This window comes from Falco peregrinus, chromosome 5, assembly GCF_023634155.1.
Source record: "Falco peregrinus isolate bFalPer1 chromosome 5, bFalPer1.pri, whole genome shotgun sequence".
NCBI lineage: Eukaryota > Metazoa > Chordata > Aves > Falconiformes > Falconidae > Falco > Falco peregrinus.
Window position 1 is genome coordinate 37,799,413 of NC_073725.1, and position 21,876 is coordinate 37,821,288.

General features: G+C 39.7%; 1 protein-coding gene across 7 annotated transcripts in view; it reads right to left on the reverse strand.

Annotated features, from left to right (window-relative positions):
- PPP1R9A (protein phosphatase 1 regulatory subunit 9A) overlaps positions 1 to 21,876 on the reverse strand; it is a 146,354-nt gene that overhangs the window by 33,376 nt on the left and 91,102 nt on the right. For all 7 annotated transcript variants that reach the window (XM_055803598.1, XM_055803602.1, XM_055803601.1 and 4 more), the window contains exons 6-7: positions 12,053 to 12,188; positions 4,658 to 4,813 (exon numbers count right to left, since the gene is read on the reverse strand). In XM_055803598.1, the coding sequence (XP_055659573.1) occupies positions 4,658 to 4,813; positions 12,053 to 12,188 (292 nt within the window). The remainder of the gene's footprint in view (positions 1 to 4,657; positions 4,814 to 12,052; positions 12,189 to 21,876) is intronic.

Below are 21,876 nucleotides of genomic sequence, written 5' to 3' on the forward strand. Positions count from 1 at the left end.
CCTTTGGACTAACCTACATTAGTCTGATCCTCTGGAGTGAGTACTCATTAGCTCTTTGAATGTATTAGTCAATGTCCTGAAACACCTTTAGTTTCACCCCGAAGGTCTGCTATTCACAAGCTCCAAGAATACTCTGAAGTATGAATCAAACTACAGTTTCAACAATATAACCCTAATCCAAATGGAAATGATCATGCACATGCACCCAGTACTGGTCTGCACCCAAATCCCTGCTGCTTTACGATTTAAAGCAGGCCACATGGACAAGCTTCTGACAGGCCACAAAACCTTAAATCTAAAGCACTATTTAATCTGGATCAGTGACTTGCGTGTGTTGGGTAAGTAGTTGAAGGCAAGAGCAAAACCTGAATTACAGCTCGAGCTGGCACTGTCATGGAGGCAAAGGCTTTGTCCATTATTTATGAATACCAGGAATAGTTACAGAAAAGCATGTTTTACATGGGCGTTACTCCTTTTACAAGACTAACAGGAGCCTTTGGGAACAGTTTAGGTTAAGCTAATGGAGTACTGAACCAGAATCTGTGGTGAAGCAATGGCTATATTCTTGAAGACCAGGCTGTTAGAAAATACATGCTCTTCTGGAGGACAGGAGTAATTTTCAAAATAACAAGTGCCATCACAGAGTTGACTGGTGCAAGTACCTTTGAGAAAGGCTACTTTTGAAATTCCCTTTTCTCAGGGCCTCTTGAATGCACTTCTTGTGGCATAGGAAATGCACACTCTCTGATGCAGTTTGATTTGCAAATCAGCCTTAACTGATTTAGTGAATAAACTAGTCTAGTAATTACTGCTAGTAATTTCTAGCAGAGAATTACTGAATTCATGCTGAAAGTAATAAAGGAGACGCTGATGCAACCAGTATCACCTGAGGAACAGTTTAGGAATCTTCTTTCATTTCTTGGTCACTGTCTTTAGAGGAGACTGTAAGCACTTCTAGTCCCCAGGACCATCTACTACTTCCACTCATTTTCTGACTTAGCCCTGCAAAGTGTTACGAATCTGCAAGTGCTCAGTAAGAGCAGATGTACGATTTCATTTCATATGAAACCAGTCATTGACTATAACAGCCTGCAGAAACGTGTAGAACGTGGAGGCACTGGCAGGTGGAACATACATGGGGTCAGACCAAAGCTGCCCCAAGCACGCAGCTAACCCGGGGACCACATGGGGTTCCTGAGGAAGTGCCACGTGAGAGCAGAGGTACTGGTCCAGGACGGAGTGATGCCAGTGCAGCTAGGAACAGGGCACTTGGCAGCCCTGGAGCTGGTGTTAACGACAAGAAGTGGCCAGTGGTGCTACTCCACCCAGTAGGCCAGGAAGCCAAGAAGGATATTCACCTTTCTGTAACTATAAATATAGAGAAAACTAAGGAGATACTTTAATTAGCATTTGCAAGATGTTACTTGCAATTTTTGAGCTCATGCAATCCAACCTCTGATTTGCAATTTTCAGAGACTGAAAACTGTTTTTTCTTATCATTCCATTTCTGTTAGTAGTGAAAAATTACGAAAAAAAATCTCAAAATGTTATGGTGTTCATAAAGTGCCCAGACATTTGCTTATTTATGCTACCTCATTGTTTGGGACTGTGATAAAATCAGGGGAAGGACAGATGAGCTAGACTTTGCCCTTTGCAGAGTTAATAATGAAATCAAATGGCCAAGACTCAAAGCCTTAGGCTACCTGCTTACAGTCCATTCCCATCTCTTCTAAAACCCCACAAACCCAAAAGCAGCACTTAAACAGCTTATTATTACATACAAATAAACTCCAAATTGTTGCATAAATGACAATCTGCTCAGGTACAGATGGTTTTAACAGTTATTTTTATACCCTCTGTTATTAAGTTAAAAAAATGAATACTGAGCACCCAGTCAGATCATTGAATCAGTACATGGTACAGCAGATCCCACTGAGGCAGAAGAAAAAAGACACTTTCCTGCTGAACAGAGAAACGGGTAGCTGGACATCTACCTTTTTCTTTGTTTACTTCTTTTTGAAGAACTAATTATGCTTGCAGAATAGATGTGAAATACTAACACATTTGTAAGTTAGATTGAACAACAGGCAAGGTCAACTGTTTGGCAAGCAAATCTGGATTCCATACTTAAAATATTTTAAGCAAGTTTACTAATAGGGGAGCAGAAATACCTTATTCTATCTATGTCCCATATCATGTCAGAAAAATTCTTGGCAGATACTGTTTTGTATCTTTATGTTTTCTAAGTCAATGTAAAACTGTGAAAGTTTCTTTTTAACAAAGACATTTTGCATATTTTTTAGCACATTTCCTTTTCAAAGATATCTTGTAAAGCCAATTAAGCTTCTTCAAGACAATACAACTTTTTACAAAAAACAAGATATACAGAGAAAATGGATCTAATTCATCTAAGACCACAAAAGGTAGAATGGGATTAAAAGCCAGCAAATGTTAAAATATCCAGAGTACAGTGGAAAAGAAAGTACCCAATGGAATGTAATAATCTCCATGACAATATTTATATAATAATTGTATTTTTTGCATATAATAATAATTTTTCATATATTTCATTAAGACATGACATATAATACCTAATACTTCCATAAGGTGTCCCTTCTCCCTATCTTGTCTCTCTTCAATCATCACAGTTAAAATAAACCGTCTAGCTCTTTCAAAGCAGTTAAGGAACATCACTCCCATTTTTCCTGTTTTACATCCAGGAAAACAACATTTGCAGAAGTACAGTGATTCACCCAGGAATGCTATCTCTCTTCTGACCTTCCTTCCAAAAGCAAGGCATTTCAAATAAGAGTGCTCTCAGAGTATGTGATCACATTTTTCATTGCAAAGCCTGAATTCAATTAATTAGGTCAAACTATTATGCTTAAAGATTATGTCCAACCCACTTGTTTAATACTTTCATTAATCTCTGGAGCAAGAACAAGAAAGAACAGTTATTCTTTAAATACAATTCCAGAAAACACTGTGTGGGCTTGTGCAGCGTGATCATGAACAAGTCCTCTAGTGTTGAAAGAATTCAGGGCAAATACCAAGAAAAATACATGTACTCACTCTGTAGCAGCCAACAAAATGCAGCTGTGTACTATTAAATGCAAACAGCGAAGCAAAAGTGGCATGCTTCTAACAGCAGTAACTGTGTGGGTTAGTGAAAAAGAGTCCACTCTTAGCAGGAGCATTTAATGCTTTCTGCTCAGGCTCTCATCTGCACTTAAATTGGAGGATCCCACAGTCCCTTCATCTGATCTCCCCTACACCAGCGTTTTGAGGCCACTGCACCAGACAGGTTTGCAAATACCTTCAAATCACATTGGACACACTCAAGTATGGCAATAGCCCGAGCTGAGGGAAACCGTATTCAAACATAGTTTTACGGGTAATTTATTCAAAAGTGACTATCTTGCCCATCTGTGGTTTCCGTAGTCTTGGTACACTGGCACAACCCGAATGGTAACATCTTCCCACCACTTTGAGAAAGTTGTCAGTATGTATGATGCAAAGCATTAGAAAATGAAGTAGACTGTCCTGCTAATTTGCATAGTACCCTGGAACTTGAAATATGCGGTGAGAAAATTATCATTTAAGTGAAGTAAAGAACTATCAAGAAAAAATTATGAAAAAAAGTGGGCATCCAAAAATTGAAAAGGGTTATCAGCAGAAAAGGGAGTGGTTGCTCATTGACTGAATACTTCCAATACGTTACTCTAACTAGAGAGTATTAACAACATATTTATAGAAGATAAAATATTTGGTTTGAGTGAAGGGATGGGGAAGGAGGACAAAAAGGGTGCAACAGGTCCTGTTGCCCAAATCATTTAAAAAGTGTTCTTTATTGTCATCACTCAGCCCATTACTGTGGGCTTAGATAAACCAAACTGTCTCGTGTCTTCATTTGCATCAGAATTCAGGAAAGCTCAGCAATAAACCACATCAAAAGCACAGCCTAAAATACAGAAGAAATGTTTCTCAGCTCTTTGGTATATTAAGTTATATTAATTCAATGACCACAAGAAACACCACTGATTCAAGCCCCAGTTAGCACCAGCAGATGCTACTCAAACTCTGTAACCACAGAGTTTGGTAAAACACCAGCTTGAAATATGCCTGCTTCCCCAATACAGCATCTTTCTAAACACATGCCCAAACATATAATACTGCTGTATATTGATGAGTTGCTGTGAAATGATGAGCTCCACATGTCCCTTTTCACTGAAATTTAGCATTTGCTGTTTGTTCTCCCGACCACTTTTGATTAGAATCTTAACAAACAACAACAATAACAAAAAGCAGCAGCAGTCTGCCAGTAATGAATTAAAGTAATGAATTAACTTGCACCTTGTCCTCCTGGTCAAAAAATGCAAACTAAGTGCTGAGGCAGAATAACTTCTGTACTGAAAACTTAAAATTGTAAATTACCCTCTATCAATGCAACAGTCACCTGAAAGCTGATGCTGAAACAACTCCAAACAGTTCTGCTTCTTTAAATCAGAACTTTTTGAGTCATTCAAAAGTACCAAGTACACAAACAGCTAGCCATCAACTCTAGTTTTCAAGAGAAAAGACAAGTACTGAGCAATGAGGTAACTAGAAATTTAATTCCAGTGAGAGATTTCAGGAATATTTTCTATCTGTAACTTACTTCTTTGAATTTGTGAGTAAGCTTGCTGGTGTCCACATCACTGGGGGAAAACATGTCATCATTTTCAGGGAGATCGAATACTTCAATAGCCATGTCACCTCCTGGAAGAACAGGTCCCATGTCTTCATCTTCTTCATCTGTAGCATATTCCCCTGTCTTAATTTTACAGCATTTAAGAAACTCCAGTTATCCTTATTAGGCAGAGAATTCAAACAGTAATTAAGCTACTGTGCAAACACAGCATACTGCATACAAAAAACAGTTTTATCTTTTCTTCAGCTATAGTCCCAGTATTTATGACTTCTACACAACAGAACTCCACAGTAGTATTTCAGAACATTAAGAGAGATGAGAAAACAGTGTCTTAAGCACTAAGAATTTAGTGCTTAAGTATTACTGGCTCTGTATTTCAATGGTTTTCATAATTTTCCAAGTGAGGTCTCTTTTCTGTAGGAAGACCTCTCCAGATTTATCTCAGATTTAACAAGGACTCTTTTCCAAAAAGAATTAAAAGAAGAATAGAACCAACAGGATCTCCATTAGTCTTTTATAAGCCATCTGGAGGAAGTTAATTCTCCAATGATATTCCATGCTGAATTTGAAAATCTACTGGTTTGTTCTTTATAAACAAACTAACGATAGAAAAGTCATACCCACACAGAAAGACAACAGCAGGAAAAAGAAACCGAGTGTCAGAGACAAGCTCAGAGACTGAAGTCAGAGTTTACTTAATTTTCACCCTGAATAAGAAGCTGATTCTAGCTAGTTTTAAAATAAATGTGGGTGTTTCTTTGGCTGATAAACCATGAGATGTGAGCCATTTGCTGACAAAACAGAATTTTTAAAAATCATAAGCTACAATCAGTATCCCAAGATTAAACAAAATACAACAATAATACTGAAAAGAAAAGGCTAGCAATATTAAACCCCAAGTTGTCTAGACAATCTTTTGCACATACACCTGTGCTCATCTCTCCCCATGCCTAAGGTGGCTGGGTACTGCGTCGCTTCAGCAGGGCTCCCTCTGGAAGCTGGAGTACATTGCAAACGGACCACAAATAGCCTGCTGGCTATGCAAATAGCTATGCAAACATATTATAAAGCAAACAGCTCCCTCAGGGCCACATCTGGATTTATAAAGCTTGGGACTCAATAAATACACGGAAAAGGAAGGGTGGGGGGAAGGGGTGCAGTCCTTCTCATGTTTATACAGTACTAGCACCAAAATTTTGACAGAACTACTCAAGTTTTTGTTCATTAGCTTTCAGGTCCTGAGATGAAGGCACATAGTATCATTATCAGAAGTATATTCCCAGTAGTGCCAGGATTATCTATTAGTGTCATTTTTTCTTGAAAGAACTTTTCAAAACAACAGGTAAGAACTCAGATGTCTGAACAACAGTTTGAATCTCAACTTCCCACCTTAATTTAATTTCCCTGCTCTTGTTTAGGCCTATGTGAATCTCTCTGAACTAAAAAGCAGTGCATGAAAGCACATTAAGTCTAGGTATACAAGTACACACAGACAGAAAAGATGTATGTATGTCTCCAACAGGGTGATATACTTGCAATAAAACATTACTGTTTCTTGAATAAATAGCACATAGAATGATCATGAATGCTTTGGGTTGGAAGGGAACTTAAAAGATCATGAAAAATCTATATTGTCCTTTCTTAAAAGCACTAAAGTTTTAAAAAACAAAGCAAGCCAAAACACACAGAAAGCATAGAACGATTTGGTAAAATCTGATGTTAAAAGAACTATTCAAAAGAAAGTAAGTCACTAACATGCATAACCCATCCATACTTTCAACATCACTGCTAATGCAAGCCACTTCTTTGGAGAGCTATCTGTGTCTCTATAAATAGTTACATATTCTCAAATGAAATAAACATGAACCATTTATTTTACATACTTTATATGCACTAAGAATCTCAGCAGTCTTCAACAAAAAAAAGAGTTAACAGCTGGTTTTGCTTCTTTTTTTTCCATATTTAAAACAGAAGCAAAGAACACACAATTCATGTCACTGGAGTTTTCAGGCATGTTAGCATTTCAGCTAAGCAAGACAACGCCTAAAATTAAATTTATCATTCTGTATGTCTAGATCTCATATGCATACACATAATCTTCTGCCACGCTACACTTGTAGTAACTTCTGTTTCTATTTTATTCCCCACAGCTATGTGCAGTTACGGGCTAAAAAAAAAAACAACTAGGCTGCTAACTCTTCTGGCTTTTTCCAGGAGCATGTACCACCTACACACTATCAGGGTGGTAAGAAGCAAACAACTTAACTCGAAAATACCAAAGAGATTTCAATGAAATGAATTATTGTGGGGACAAAATACTAACACAATCCATGTACTGTCAATTTTGCAGTCATTATCCCTAAAAAATCTATAAGGTGATACACAATTATAATTTCTACATGAAAAAAACATCTTGGCGGGTCCATCAGCAGTGGCAAGGAAATTTCTGAAGCATGCAAAACAGAGGCAGAAATAGGATTGTTAACTCATGCCCAGTTTGCGTAAAAAAACAGATCTGGCTCAGCTACATGTGCATTTTAAGGAAATAATTTAATGTACAATCCTAATTATATTTATCAATTTTGGTAAAAGAATAAACCAGATAAGTTAAGTTAAAACAGACTCCTCCAAAGACTTAAAACTAAAAAGAAGTATTTCTTACAGAAAGAAAAACGAACTCATATGAAGGACTAAGTTATACTGGGGAAAATTTCAACATCAGGCAATATTCTGCTGGCCTCAGGATTCTGCATATTTGAAGAGGGACATCAGCCAGCTGACAACAAACACAAACGAAAAATCTTGCTTCAAATCTTACATTGTGAGTGTCAATAGGCACAGTCAGTTTTGCTTCAATTAATGCAAAAACTAGTCATCAAAGCAAAGCACTGCAGTTGCTCTGCTAAACAAGACAGCAGGATGACACAAACACATTACAGAGCACAGAAATAAACAGGACTTTTGCTTTCGTCTTCATAAGAAAGGGATCCAATCTTACAATCACATCAAACACAAATTAAAGGTTCAAAAGAACCGATGTGTGCTTAAATGAAACGTATGTCATAAACTACACGAAACATACTTTCCCTGAAAAAATTACCTCTGCTGACTTTTGTTTCACATGAAACTACTAAAAGGTTGTTCAGATCCTGAATCAGTAAGCTAGAATGGGAAACTCAGTGTTTTACAAGAAGCAGCAAGGCACAGACAGAAGTTACTTTAGTTCAAATTAGCAAAGCCTTGTAAGGTAATAGTTGTTATTGCAGCTGCCTGAGGTTCCTTGCAATACATTTTGTACTCTTAGCTGACAACAACAATAATATTTTTTACCTCAATAGTCAAGGAAAATTTACATGCTTTTCAAGAAGAAACTTGGATTCTTCAGTCTGTATTAGTGAGCAAAATTAATGCATGCAAAAGACCTATTTCTCATTTTAGTAGCACCTAGGGCTTCAGCTTATCCCATTCACAGCAATAGCTTCTAATATTAGCCATTCAATTTTGCTGTATGCTATCACTGTTAATAGCATGAAATTGTCTTTATAAACATGAACTGCAATTTCCTAATTTAAAAGGGAAGACGTGTTATTGACATTGTTTAACTGCCTTGTAAATTCTTGAAATGGGCCTAAGGCTCCCAAGCAGAAAGAAGGAGCAGCAGCCGCCACCAGGATAATGCAGACAGAAGTTCCCCAAATCACCATAAGAAAGCCTGCATCAAGCTAAATCTTTTGTTTGTGCTGAAAGTCTCCCACAATCAGGGAACACCATTTGAAGAACTGTAAGAATAACTCAAGTCCAACTCTTAATTTGATTTTTTTTTTTTTATGGTTTATACTTAATTCTTTCAAAAGAGCAAAGGAAAATATAATGGTATAGTATCAATCACCGCTTTTACAGGAATGCTCCATATTAATGATGTTGGAAAAAACGTACTCTCTGAAAGATTCGTTTAACAAATATATTCTTTGGGTGTCAGACATTCAAGCACATTACATTTATCTTTTTGTGCGTGTCTAGATTTTCTTCAATGGTTTTGAAGTTGCTTTGCTCTCAGAATGTTCTGATAAATGAGAACTTTAAGTGAAAAAATATTCTAATGACTATTAGTGATATTAAAATACATTAAAATGTCACTTGCATAACAAGGACTTGTCTGTGGCCACAGAGTGAATAGAATTCTGCAGTATTTTATTAATTTCACATCCTGCATCACCATATGCAGCCTTCAGGGGAGCAGGTCATCTGCTTTATGTGACTTTTACCATTCCCTGTAGAACATAAAGAAGATAGTACCATGTTCAAACAAAAACTCTAAGAAATGACAGAATTTGACTAAAATGTGCACAGAACACTATTAACACAGGGAAGTCAAAAAGTTTCAGTCAAAGATACAGATTCAGGTCATACTTAACACACTAAGTAGGAAATACAAAGACAGTGCCAACTTCAAAGTCTTTGAGTTTTGTTTTCTGACAGGATACAACAAACTGAAAGGATGTGGGATTCTAGGAAGCTAGACAAACTGGTGATGAGTAAACTCTGCAGCAGGCTATCAAGAGGTAGCACCCGAAACAATATACTCTCCCAGCTTTACTGTAGTTAGCACAGGCTCATTGGGAAATGCCAACACTGTCTATCATAAGTAGTACTTGAGAAATAATTGATACTACTGGCTCTGCTCAGCTTGTGGGAGCTTAACACAGACTGTCAGCTGTTTTATGTTTATCCTGCTTGTCTTTGCGTGGACCCCACTGTGGGCATCTCCTTTCTCTTAGTGTTTGTCAGTTCTGCACAAAGTTTTTGTGTTTTCATTCAAAGACTTAAAATTAAGAAGCATCTGAAAGCAACCTGCAATCCTGTGACAACCTGCAGCCCATGATAACAGCAGATTCTGAACCGCAGGGACGCAGGGCATTTATACAGTAAATTATGATTCTTTCAGGATTACTTATATACTAAATTATGTATCTTTTGGAAACACTATGTGTATTAGTGTGAATCTTCCCCAAGAAATAACTGTCATGTAACATTCCTGCAAGGCAATGGAATGAAACGCTACAGCAGGCTAACAAGTATCTCTCACCTAGCATCTGACTCCAGCCCAGTGCATGCTGGCTGGCAGAAGTCAGAATTGTCTCAAGAACGCTGCTGCTATTTTAAAGAACTTGGATCCTTCTGAAGTAGCTAGATGCTGCTTGGGCTGTGATGAAGACTGTGCTAAGTTTCAAAACAGAGGAAATCCAGCCAGCTGGTGGCACAGCAAGATAAACCAGCAGGACTTGCACATGCCTGGCACACATTCTCTTCCTGTGATTTGACCAGCTCTACAAAACACAGTCATGTGCAGTGACTCCAGGACTCAAACACAGATCACCGATTTCCTGCTCCGGAAACCTGATATGTTATTGCTGTCTTTGTGGTAAAGTCTCTGAGGCTCAGAATTTGACAGCCTCAACGGAAGGTTAAATAAAGATTTATTTTTTGTTTGTTTATTTATGCAGCATTGTAGCTGGAGATCCACGTTACCATATTTTAAGAACTGTATGAACATGAAGAAGACAGTTTGATAGCTCTGAGACTGAACAACTCCTGTATAATTCTGTGCCACCTCAGCCCAAAACCTCTTTACACTGACAAACCCCATTATTTCTGAACTTCATGCAGTCACAATCACTGTCACTTTGAGGAAATGGCCTCAAAAGGTGTGGTGGGTCTGCATGGCAAGGTTTTGGTAGCAGGGATCTACAGGGTGGCTTCTGTGAGAAGATGCCAGAAGCTTCCCCCATGCCCAATGGAGCCAATGCCAGCCGGCTCCAAGATGGACCCACCGCTGGTTGAGGCTGAGCTAATCAGCAACAGTGTTTGCACCTCTGGGACAGCGTGTTTAAGAAGGGGGGGTGGCGGGGTGGGGATCAGCACCAGTGAGAGAGAAGAGTGAGACTGTGTAAGAGCAACAACTGCAGACACCTAGGCCAGAGGAGAAGCAGGGGCAGGAGGTGCCCAAGGCACTGGGCCAGAGATGCCTCTGCAGCCCCTCGCAGTGAGGCAGGCCGTGCCCCTGCAGCCCAGGGAGGTCCATGGTGGAGCAGATCTCCACCTGCAGCCTGTGGAGGACCTCACACCGGAGCAGGTGGGTGCCCCAAGGAGGCTGTGACCTGTGGGAAGCCCAGGCTGGAGCAGGTTTGCTGGCAGGATTTGTGACCCTGTGGGGGACTCACACTGGAACAGGGGAAGAGTGTGAGGAGAAAGGAGCAGCAGAGACAACGTGTGATGAACTGACCACAACCCCCATTCCCCGTCCCCCTGCGCCACTCAGGGGAGGACAGAGAGAAATTGGGAATTAAGTTAAGCCTGGGAAGAAGGAAGGGGTGGAGGGAAGGTGTTTTTTCTGATTTGAATGGTAATAAATTAAACTAATTTTCCCCAAGTCGAGTTTGTTTTGCCTGTGACGGTCACTGCTGAGTGATCTCCCTGCCCTTACCTCGACCCACGAGCTGTTCGCTGTATTTTCTCTCCCCTGTCTGGCTGAGGAGGGCGGCGATAGAGCAGCTTTGGTGGGCACCTGTCATTCAGCCAGGGTCAAACCACCACAAAAGGGTAGGGTTTTTTTGTACATTTGTGGATATTCATTCAGACAGTGTAAACTGAGATTTTCTTGCCCAAAGGATGCCCTACTTACCAGAGCCGAAGAATGCAACACTGGCAGCGGTTTCTGGCATACAGCAACATAAATCCAGCCACATTTGCCCTCACAGAGCAAGGTGAGCTCAAAGTAGTAATGCTTGTATTTGACAGTAAATGGGCCAGAAGGGCTTGTGGTCACAAAAAATGTCTTTGAACTGTGTCTAATGTGTGTTATATCACAGCTTCTATCTTGTCAATTGGCTGGGAATGGTGCAAATTATGTGAGTTTACTTGGATGGCATAGTCAGGCAACCAAAAAAACCCTATTCAGGATTGCTGCAGGTTCCCAATAAAAGCTACTTCTAACAAGTTAGTAGGGGACTTTTACCAGCTTTCACAAAAAGCTAATGTTTCAGTGCAGAAGCATACCAACTTTATTCCCTTATTTCAGAAAAGCAAATGCCTTCAGAGGAAAAGCAACGGTGACAGAAGCATCAACCAGTTTGATATTTGCTCTTCTGGAACAACCCAAATATTTCAAATCCATGCTGAAAAGCTTTCCAGTAACTTTGGTCTTCAGATAAGATTCATCTTCAAAATCTGTAAAAATCAGCAGCCATGGTAATGGAGAGGGCCAGAAGCTGACCTCTTGAGTGACAGTTAAAAAGAAGAATTAGGAATAGAAAACAGAACGTTAAAAAAAAATTAATAGTGAGACACTAGACATTCTGTTACCTCATCATCATCTGCATCATACTGTGCATAATGCTGCTCCAGCAGCTCTCTCTGGCGGCGTTCTTGTTCTAGAGTTTGGCTGATCAGCTGTGCAACCTCACTCACTTGTCCCGGTTTCTCTCGTCCAATCACAAACCTATACAAAACAGTGAAAAAATATTACTCCTAATGTTTTACCAAAGTTCTTTATCTCCACAGATACATGGCTGTGATCATTTTAAATGTGTTCTGTGGATGACATTTGCCAGAAGGGCGCTGCGCGCAAGACAAGGAGTGATCTGACCACGACAGTATTCACAGGAGTGGGAAAAAAGAAGTGACTGCTACAGCCTTCCCTCCGATTTCATTTAAAAAGGTTCTCTGAGTTAGAACTTTACAGACACAGACCTAGAGTGGGCAATTTTAAAGAAATGTATCATCACTTCCGTTACCTTTAAAGCAACATATTTCCTGAAAGCCTACAGAAGACCAGATGCACAGTAACAGCACAGACACACTTCTGGCAGCTTGTAGTGAAAGGAACACGCAGCAGAGTAACTTCTTTCTCCATTTTGACTTAGACGAGATTTCTGAGCTTTTGTATCTGCCTTCCTCCTTTCTATAACAAAGAATCTATTTCCACATTTTTAAATCTGACAGACACCATTTCCCTAATTTTAAGCTGTATTTAAATCCCTCTTTTATTTCGTGAACTTCTGTTGCTAAGGAGCATTTTTCTCCACTGTTCGCTATTGCTGAACACTGGGAGCACATTTCTTTGGCTTAACAAAAGGCAAGGAAGTGCCTCTTTCTTGGTTGAGACTTACAAGACCACTTCCCAGTCTTGCTTTCAGCAACCGATATTTAGAATTGGCTTAGATTTTAACACTTTTTTCCAGCACAGTGGCATAACCATAATTAGATATTTTGCTATCTATAGTAATAACGATAAACACCCATTATGTAGTACCAACACACTGTAAACTACCGAAGAAAAGCACAATTTAAAGATGTCAAGCTGAACGAACATTTTCTTAGCAGGCTAGAAAGACAATTAGGTAATTAGATGTGAAAAAAATATTATGAAGAGCTGAAAAGCACTACCAGGTGACACTGAGATACTGCATATGGTAAACTACTTGTTTTCATAACATTTGGCTCAGATGATGGATATAATTTATTATTGAAATGAGAGTTAGAAATGTGTATTATATCCCACGTAAGAAAATAATTTTCATTAGTACTGCCTATCACTGTTAAAGTCATCTGGGATTTGGCATCCATGGGTAAGCCAGCTTCCCATGAGTGGATGACCCTGAGCCCATTTCCTAAGCCAAACAATTTGTCAGACTTCATGAAGACAGGCACTACAGAAAGGAATATAATTTGGAGATTATTTCAACATCGTAAAAAAATCCAAGTCATTAATTAATTCCAAAAGGATAAGGAAAGTGAGAATGAGTGACTCCATTTGAAATAATGACACAATGTGCTCTGAAAATAATTTGCAAGAAAGTGTCTTAGCTTAAAAACATTTACAGAAAATACTGCAGAAACTAGAACTAAATCAAGGAAATAACATCAGCATTTTAATCCTGTTCAAAACAGATCACAGTCTGGCACTCATATCCTACTATTACAAAATATGACATTGGGTCTCAGTAATGATAGGGACCTTGGGCCGAAAGAAAAAGAATGTTTCTTCACGGCCCCTAGACTTCATCTGTTCTGCATACTGACTCACAGTCGAATCTTGTGTCCTCTGGATTTTAATTTTAGAGCCAAGTATTACAAAGACTAAACAAGCCATGTTTTCAGTCTCAATCAGAAGGAAGAATGAACTTTTGATATTACCACATGAAGTAAAAAAGCATTCAATACACAGTTGCTAAATATTTGTCTCCTCCAATGCAAAAACAAATTAAAAGAAAATACAGAAAAAGTAAGTTGTATTTTAAACAAACATTTTAAGCAACATTATACATGACTGTATATACACAGTAGAGAAATCTTCGTGTTTGTAAATACATGAGGGACATCACCAGATGCAAACATTGCATTCCCACCTACCCTCTGCCTGATAGTTCACCTCCCTTGGAAAATCAGAGGCTCTAAATAGTTCATGCCATAATTTCTGTACACTGAAAACATCAAGAAGACAATATGTAATGCATCTGAAGTCTGGTTTTTCAAGGATTGGTTTTGACACATTAGACTGTAATGCAGTAATATTTTCATACAGGCAAACAAGTTTAGGTAGGACATAAAAATGTAAAAGGTCATTAATTGAACTTTTCTTCTCACATCAAAGTCACTTACAGTTTATAGTGATGGGATTTTCAAGGCTTGAATCATATGTCAAAATGAAGTTCCTCAATAATACTTGAAGCTGTTAGATGATACATAAATAAGAGCCTCAAAGCAATGATGAAGTTTATAGCAAATGTTTTCCTAAACAGAAATACGCAAGGAAAGTTTTATTTTCCTACAATTAACTGCTCTAAAGTGAGAGATTTCCAAAGTGTCTGAAAATAAATATTTAGAAGCATTCAACCCACGATTCATGTCAGTTCTAGATAAAGAATTGTAAATTTGCAAAATGGAATACTACATTGCCAACAATTACAGTTTTTGCAAACTAAACCAAGCCTTTTGTCATGGTACATTCCATGACCTTAGGAATACCATGCTGCATATAATTATGTTTAACTTGTAACTAAAATAAGCCATAAATTATAAATTTATAATTTAAAGAGAGATGAATAAATATTTCTCTCTCAGAAATCCATAAAGCAGAGGTAGTTATTAAAATGCTGAGCATGAATTACATCTTTATGCCTAGAATGGCTTTAAATACAAGAACTATCATAATCTCAAGTGTTTAAATACAAAAAAGAGACATAAGGTTGTGATTCACTGACCAGAAAATTAGTCACTGAACCATAATATGCACACTTCAACGAAGTGGCTAATTATGTATTTCACATCATTCTGGCTCACCTAAATTAAGCACATGCATTTCAGACCTGATTAATTAGTCTCAAGGGCCAGAAGTATTACAACAAAGAACTACAAACTCTATCAGCAATAATATATTTAAGAAGCTGGTTATGTTTCTGGATATGAGACAAATGAGGGGTTTAAAGCCTTTAAACCTCATCATGGTAATATTCCCCTTAATTATCAGAGCAAGCAACTGCAAAATAAAACCCAGTGAATCTGTGACACTCCACTACAAGCCATCACCATACTAAATCTCAGGCCATAACTGATTATTTCTGATGTCCACAAAAAAAGGAATGAGAGAAGAGAGAACATCACAGAAAAGCTGAGCATGAACTGACCTTGATATTCAGGGTTACACCCAATCTAGCTGAATTAACAGCTCTGAAATATTCTCTTTGGTTGAGGGACAGAACTAGGAACATAATTAGTATTTGACTCTATCTCAGATTTAAGATCTAAAATAATACTGTATCTGGAAAAATTGAAAATTAGACCACAGCAACAGTGATTAAGAAAAGCATTCTACTGAAACTGGTAGCAACTCCCACATCTCCTGCAATCCAATCATGATTTAAGGATTTGAAAGCACACCTGATATATGGCTTTCTGCATATTTCCAGCTTTTACTAAATGAGAATCTGCATATCTGTGCTTCTTCAAGTAACAAAAAATATTTTTTTACAATAGGATCTAGAAATATTATTATAAGAACTGATGAAATTAAAAAATATTTCCATTTTGAAAAGAACTTTTCTACTAGAAGAATGTGAAAGCATAAATTCTTAGTGACAAGAGCTGATGATTTCTCCTGAAAATGTTTCAGGCATTAAGTGCTCAGCTAAAAATAATTTAGCATGGATTCCTTAAATTCCACAAAAAGCAATTAAGAATACAGCAGACTCATTCTAATAAATAAAGACTGGGGAGGTTCCTGCAACAGGATTAATATTTTTTTCTTCTAACCTTTCCTGAAATATAATTTGATCAATAAAAATGTACAGTAAATTTCATTGCATTTGGGGGAGTTTTACAGTTGGATTTTTAAAATGGTTTTCCTCTGAGCTTTAAAGCACAAAGCTGCTTCTGCTACCATTTATCTAATTTATTTCAAGATGTCTTCAATTACCTACTCTGGCTGGTTCCATTAGGATAATAGCCATATAATTAATCCAAAGTGCTAAAAGTGGTGCGAACCCTCTAAGAAGGCAGTTTTATTTAGTTACAGCAGCGCAAGCTGCAACTTGTCAGGTTTCCATGAACAAGATCAAGCTCTTCTAAAAGACAGCAGCCCCAAATTCAGAGGTCGCTGACCGGACATAAGGAATTCACAGCCTATAAGCTTCCACTACACTTTTTCAGATAAAATGATCTGAAACTTAGAAGGCATAAAGACTCTTCGAATCAATGAATAATTTAGGTTGGGAGGGACCTCTGGTCCACCACAAGCCCCCTACTTCAAAGGAGGGCCAACTTTTTCATGGCCTTTGATTAGTTTTTTTATCTAATGATGGGATATAACCTGTTCCAAAGTTTGAGAAACCTCATAGTATGTGGGGAGATTTTATGTGTGAAAATACCTAGTCAGAATTCCCCTTGCTGCAAATTCTGTTCATTGCCCGTTACCTTGTTCCTGTATAGAGAGTACAAAGAATCTGGGTTCTTCCTTTCTGCCTCCTGGAAGGTAGCTGAGACAGCAGCAATATGCCTACCATCCCGTTCTTTTCTTCAGACTGAAGATGTTCTTTCCACTTCTTCCCAGCATGTTGCCTGCACAGCTGCTCTCTAGCTCACCATGCCGCACAGGGCTATGTGGCTCCAGATATAGGGCTCACATTTGTCCTTGCTTCATAAGGTTTCTGCCAGCTCATTTCTCCCCCCTGTTGAGGTCCCTCTGAAGAGCAGCCCTGCCTGTTAGCCTATCTAACCTCATCTGCAAACTTGCTAATGGTGCCTTCTGTCTTAAGTCTGCAAATCCACACAGCCCTGCCCTGCACCAGAAGCAAGCGTGTGCACAGCAGTCTTTAAAGCTGTTAGCTGTAACCAAGAGGAACTGAGGGAGATTGGTAGAAGGAAGTAAACAAGGTTTGGCTGGAGATTAGTGATGGTGGTGACCCAAAACTAACACGAACAAGCAAAGAGTTCTGCTTGGAGCACCCAAAGTAACATTAGGAAGGATGAAAGGGGCAATGACTGAATGAAGTTATCTAAAGCCACATAAGAAACATTTGACACGGTAACCTATGTAAAGCCTAGTGCAGGATGTTGGCTATGTAAAGCCAGCACAGAAAAGCGAACTTTGAGGAAAAGCCTCCCAAGACCCTGGAGACAACTGCCAGTAAGCTGAACTAATGTGCAAAAGTTCTGTAGCCTCCATCCTTGTCCCCAGGCCCAGGATGAAGTAAGCTATGTGTTGTACCCTGAATTTGACCACAGACAGCAGGACCCCAACTTGTCAGTGATTTGAGCCAACATGGGTGTCCTTTTGCCCAGTCAGCAGTCAGGATGGATGCACAGGAACATGACTTCCTTGGTGTGGCTGCGGCATGAGCAAGTAGGTAACATGCAACAGTAACGTGCCACGAATGAGATGTGTATATAGTGTGTATTACATGACTTGCTGTTGTTGTTGAAGTAGTGGTTTGGTCAGTATTAATTTTTTACTAATTTTATTTATTAATTATTATTTTAAAAAACTATTTTAATGACTATGTATTTGAATTAAACAAGGGCTCATCTATTTTTACTTGCATAGACATACTCATACTGATTGAACTGTGACAGCACACGATGACGAAGTCTGGCATACGGTACACAGGCAGCAGACACTAAAGGTATCACTAACCATACATGAACCCTCGCCCTCCAGTGCCATTGCTGCCTTGAGGCTAATTGTTGGAAACCGCAGGAAACATGGAGATGTCCCTGCAACAATACCCAGGTCATTAGCCAATGTGTGGAAAAAACAAGGCAAAGCAGTCACCAACATCTCCAATTTTTCTGTATACTTTGCAACAAGGGTCTTCTGCACCACTGAGTAGTAGGCCTGCCTGCATAGAGGAGGGGAGAGCAGTAGATGTTGCTTAAACTGACTTTCACAAGGCTCTCGTGGGCTCTTCTATCCTTCAGAGCAGTGGTCTCATACTAAGCAGACCCCTGAACAAGCCAAAATTTGCTCTCCTGAAGTTCAGGGTGTAATTCTAATGTTAATTTCTCTCCAGTTCTTAAGCTCCACTGTTTCATGGTGAATGCTCCTAAAACTGCAATCTTCACTGAAGAACTGACCAGTTCCAAACTGCTCATAAACATGTTTGTAACAGATTTAGCAGACTGCCTCCCTTTGTTGGCTCACTGAACACTTGTGTCAAGAAGTTATTTTTTACACATTTCAAAAATCTCCTAGATTACTTGCACCAAACCATGTCACCCTTGCAGTAATGCTGGAGCAGTCTAAGTCCTCTGTAAGTCCCTAACCACAACCTCTGAACCCACTTGTCACTTGTTCCAAAGCAAGGGCTAGGTCACCCTCCCTCCCGGTTAAATTATGGGACCTGTGGGCAAACATTCTCTTGCCCAACTTTGTCAGGTGGATCCTTTCACTCCCTAGCATTTTTCATTCCTCCAAGAATGCCCATAAAAAGCAGTACCTCTCCTGCACCATTGGCTGCACAACCAGGGACTGTTCTGCATCCAATCCTATGTGACTGGCATGATCAAGAATACCTCTTATGCCCTTTCACCCTAGCCCCCAGAGCCCTGTGACATAAAAATCACAGAATCACAGAATCATGGAACAGGTTGGGGCAGAAGGGATCTTTAAAGGTCACCTAGTCCAACCCCCCCGCAATGATCAGGGACATCTTCAACTAGATGAGGATGCTCAGAGCCCCGTCCAACCTGACCTTGAAAAGTCTCCAGGAATGGGCCATCTACCACCTCTTTGGGCAACCTGTTCCAGTGTTTCACCACCCTCATCATAAAAAAAATTCTTCCTATCTAGTCTGAATCTACCCTCTTTTAGCTTAAAACCATTACCCCTTGTCCTATTGCAACTGCCTCTGCCAAAATGTTTGTCCCCATCTTTCTTATAAGCCCCCTTTAAGTACTTGAAGCCTCCTCTGGACCCACTCCAACAGGTCCATGTCTTTCTGTGCTGAGGGCCCCAGAGCTGGATGCAGTATTGCAGGTGGGGTCTCACCAGAGCAGAGGGGAAATCAAAATTTATAGGTTCCCCTTGATTGAGCAGCCTGTAGTAGACACCAGCCACAAGGTTCCCTTTGTTGCCTCGGTCTCTTAATTCTTACCAGTAAGCTTTCAACCTGCTCGTGGCTATTCTTCAGAGACATACTGAAGGTCTTCCACAGCAGCATCGATGGTGCTGGTGGACGAGCAGCAAAGTAATAGCTTAAGCACCACAAGAGGCTCAGCAGCCTTTCCGCAGCATCCTGGATACAAGCCTCTGATAAGCTCCACTACTATCAACACTAAGTGGATATCGAGTCAGATGATTAGGAAGTCATGTAAAAAACCCACTCACCAATATTAATGCACTTAGATTAATTATTCCCACGGAAATAAATTCTAGTCTAGGGCCTCACTGACACATTACCTTTATTCAAGAGTACTTCAAAATTAGCCAAGGGATTCAATGTTTTGGCAAGTCTCCAGGTTCTTGTCCTTACACTGCTCTGCTCTTCTGAGAGCACAGGTAGAGAATCTCTTCCATCTCTTCCAGACAGCCCAACTGAATCCAAACACAACACTTGCATAAAAGGTTTCCCTGAATTCATGACGAACATTTAATCAGCATTTGCTATAGCACCACACAATTCTTATGGGAATGGCCAGCTCAAAGAAACACACTTGTAAACCCGTGCTTTAACATAGCTGAATGCAAGTGAAGTGCATACATCAGCTCTGTTCAAAAGGTACAAGTGCTACCCTGGAATGCTTCTAAAACCTGGCTGCATTTTGAGGTGAGATTTGCCCTCCCTCACCCTCATCCTTGCTGGCATCCATGGGAAGCAAATCCAGGAAGAAAATACAGATGGGTCACAAGTAAGCTGCTGAGTTAAGGCCATGTCCTTAATCTGGATGACTAGGTGATCCAGGTTCTAGGGAAGCTGGACCACCCTCATAGCACAGTTCAGGGGTAGCTAAATGCTCCTACAGCACCATCCCTGTGGCTTGGCAAGCTATCCTGCAAGGATGAATGGTGGGTATTTCTGCCCAGCTGCCCACATTATGTGATACAACACTGCATGAATCACATTGCACCAAAACTGGATGGAAGCCTCCACAACACAGAACCTTTTGGGCTTTGAAAGAGTAAAAAAATCAGCTAAAAAAGCATTTATGAAGATATTTCAGTCACAGGGTAGGAGTTTGATGTTTAGATCCAACCAACTTGAGGATAAAGTGATCCAAAACCTGTCAAGTTCTTCCTTTTTCCAGGAAAGGAAAAGAAAAGCCACTCCTGATGAAATCCAGCCCCGCTGAATCTTATTAATTCATTAAAATATTTTAATTATTTCTCTATATAATTCACATTCAAACATGTAATTTCCTGTCCAAATCTGCAAGTATTTTGAGAAATAACTTGCCATAAAATTCAAATTAGCAAGATCTCAGGACATCGGTGCTATGTTTATGCCAGTAAATTAAACAGTGCCAGGGAATGCTCCCAACCATTCATAATTGATGATCCACACTACTAAACCACGGAAACAGTCTCTGGAACGGTTTGGCCCAAGCTGACTAATATTAATTCTAACAAATTATACTCAAGACACAGTCCAGGAGTTAGCAAAGCCTAAGAGTTAGCTTGGATGTTTCCAATGGACAATTTGGATACAGCCACCCTGCTCTGAAAGGCAAGAAAGTTTTAAGGTACGAGCACTGACCACTCTGGTGCCAGCTGGCCTCAGGTGCCAAGGAACAGTCCGAGGCACAGTTCATCTACTACAACAGGCACAGCCAAGGAATATAAACCAGCAAAGTCGTGATGAATGCAGTCTCACCTCACCGGTGCTAAGGGGTCACAGTACTCATGAGTAAATTTTCACACTGTTCAGCATGCTACCCTTGGTAGTCATACAGAACTTGTGCTTGCAGGAGTTCTTTGCAGAGACCAGAAAGAAAACAGCTCATATTACAGATTCTTCAGTATAACCATAGTGGAATAAACGGGAGAAATTCACACTATTTTGGTGCATGGCATGACTGATTTAGTTTCTGCTGGGTCCATGATTCAGGTTTATCAAAGAAGCAGCAAGCACACATGGCTTCTTAAGCAGCCCTTCATGAAGTCCCAGCTCAGCAACCAGCATCACAGAGCAAAGGGCTTTTCTTTCCTCTTCTTCTTCTGTCCTCAGCTCCAGCATTTGGATTCAAGGAAAAAGAAACAGACAAGGAAAGGAAGAACAAAACGATCACCCCCAGCCAGAAAAAAGACAACATAATCCAGCTCTCTTAATCAGACATGGAGTGTGTTATCTTTTGCTTTTGGGTCCTGCCTCATTACCCAGGACTGAGAAACAGTACAATCTCTCCTGCCTCTTCCAAATGTGGATCTGCAGTATGGAGAATGCCTGCAAATGTTTAAAGGACACAGCTGTTTCATGGGATAAGAGCACAGGCAGGGAAAGTAAGAAGCAGCAGGAGCAAATCTGCACAGGCATGCACACCAGAGGAAAAGATGATTATCTAGGGGAAGGAGTCACAAAAATAAAGCGATGCTGGTCACCGTTACTCTGAGCAAACACCATTCCCACCAGGGCATACTGCTGCTGGCTAGATCCTGCATTTGACTTCAGCTGTCCTCTACACTGCCTTAGTGCTTG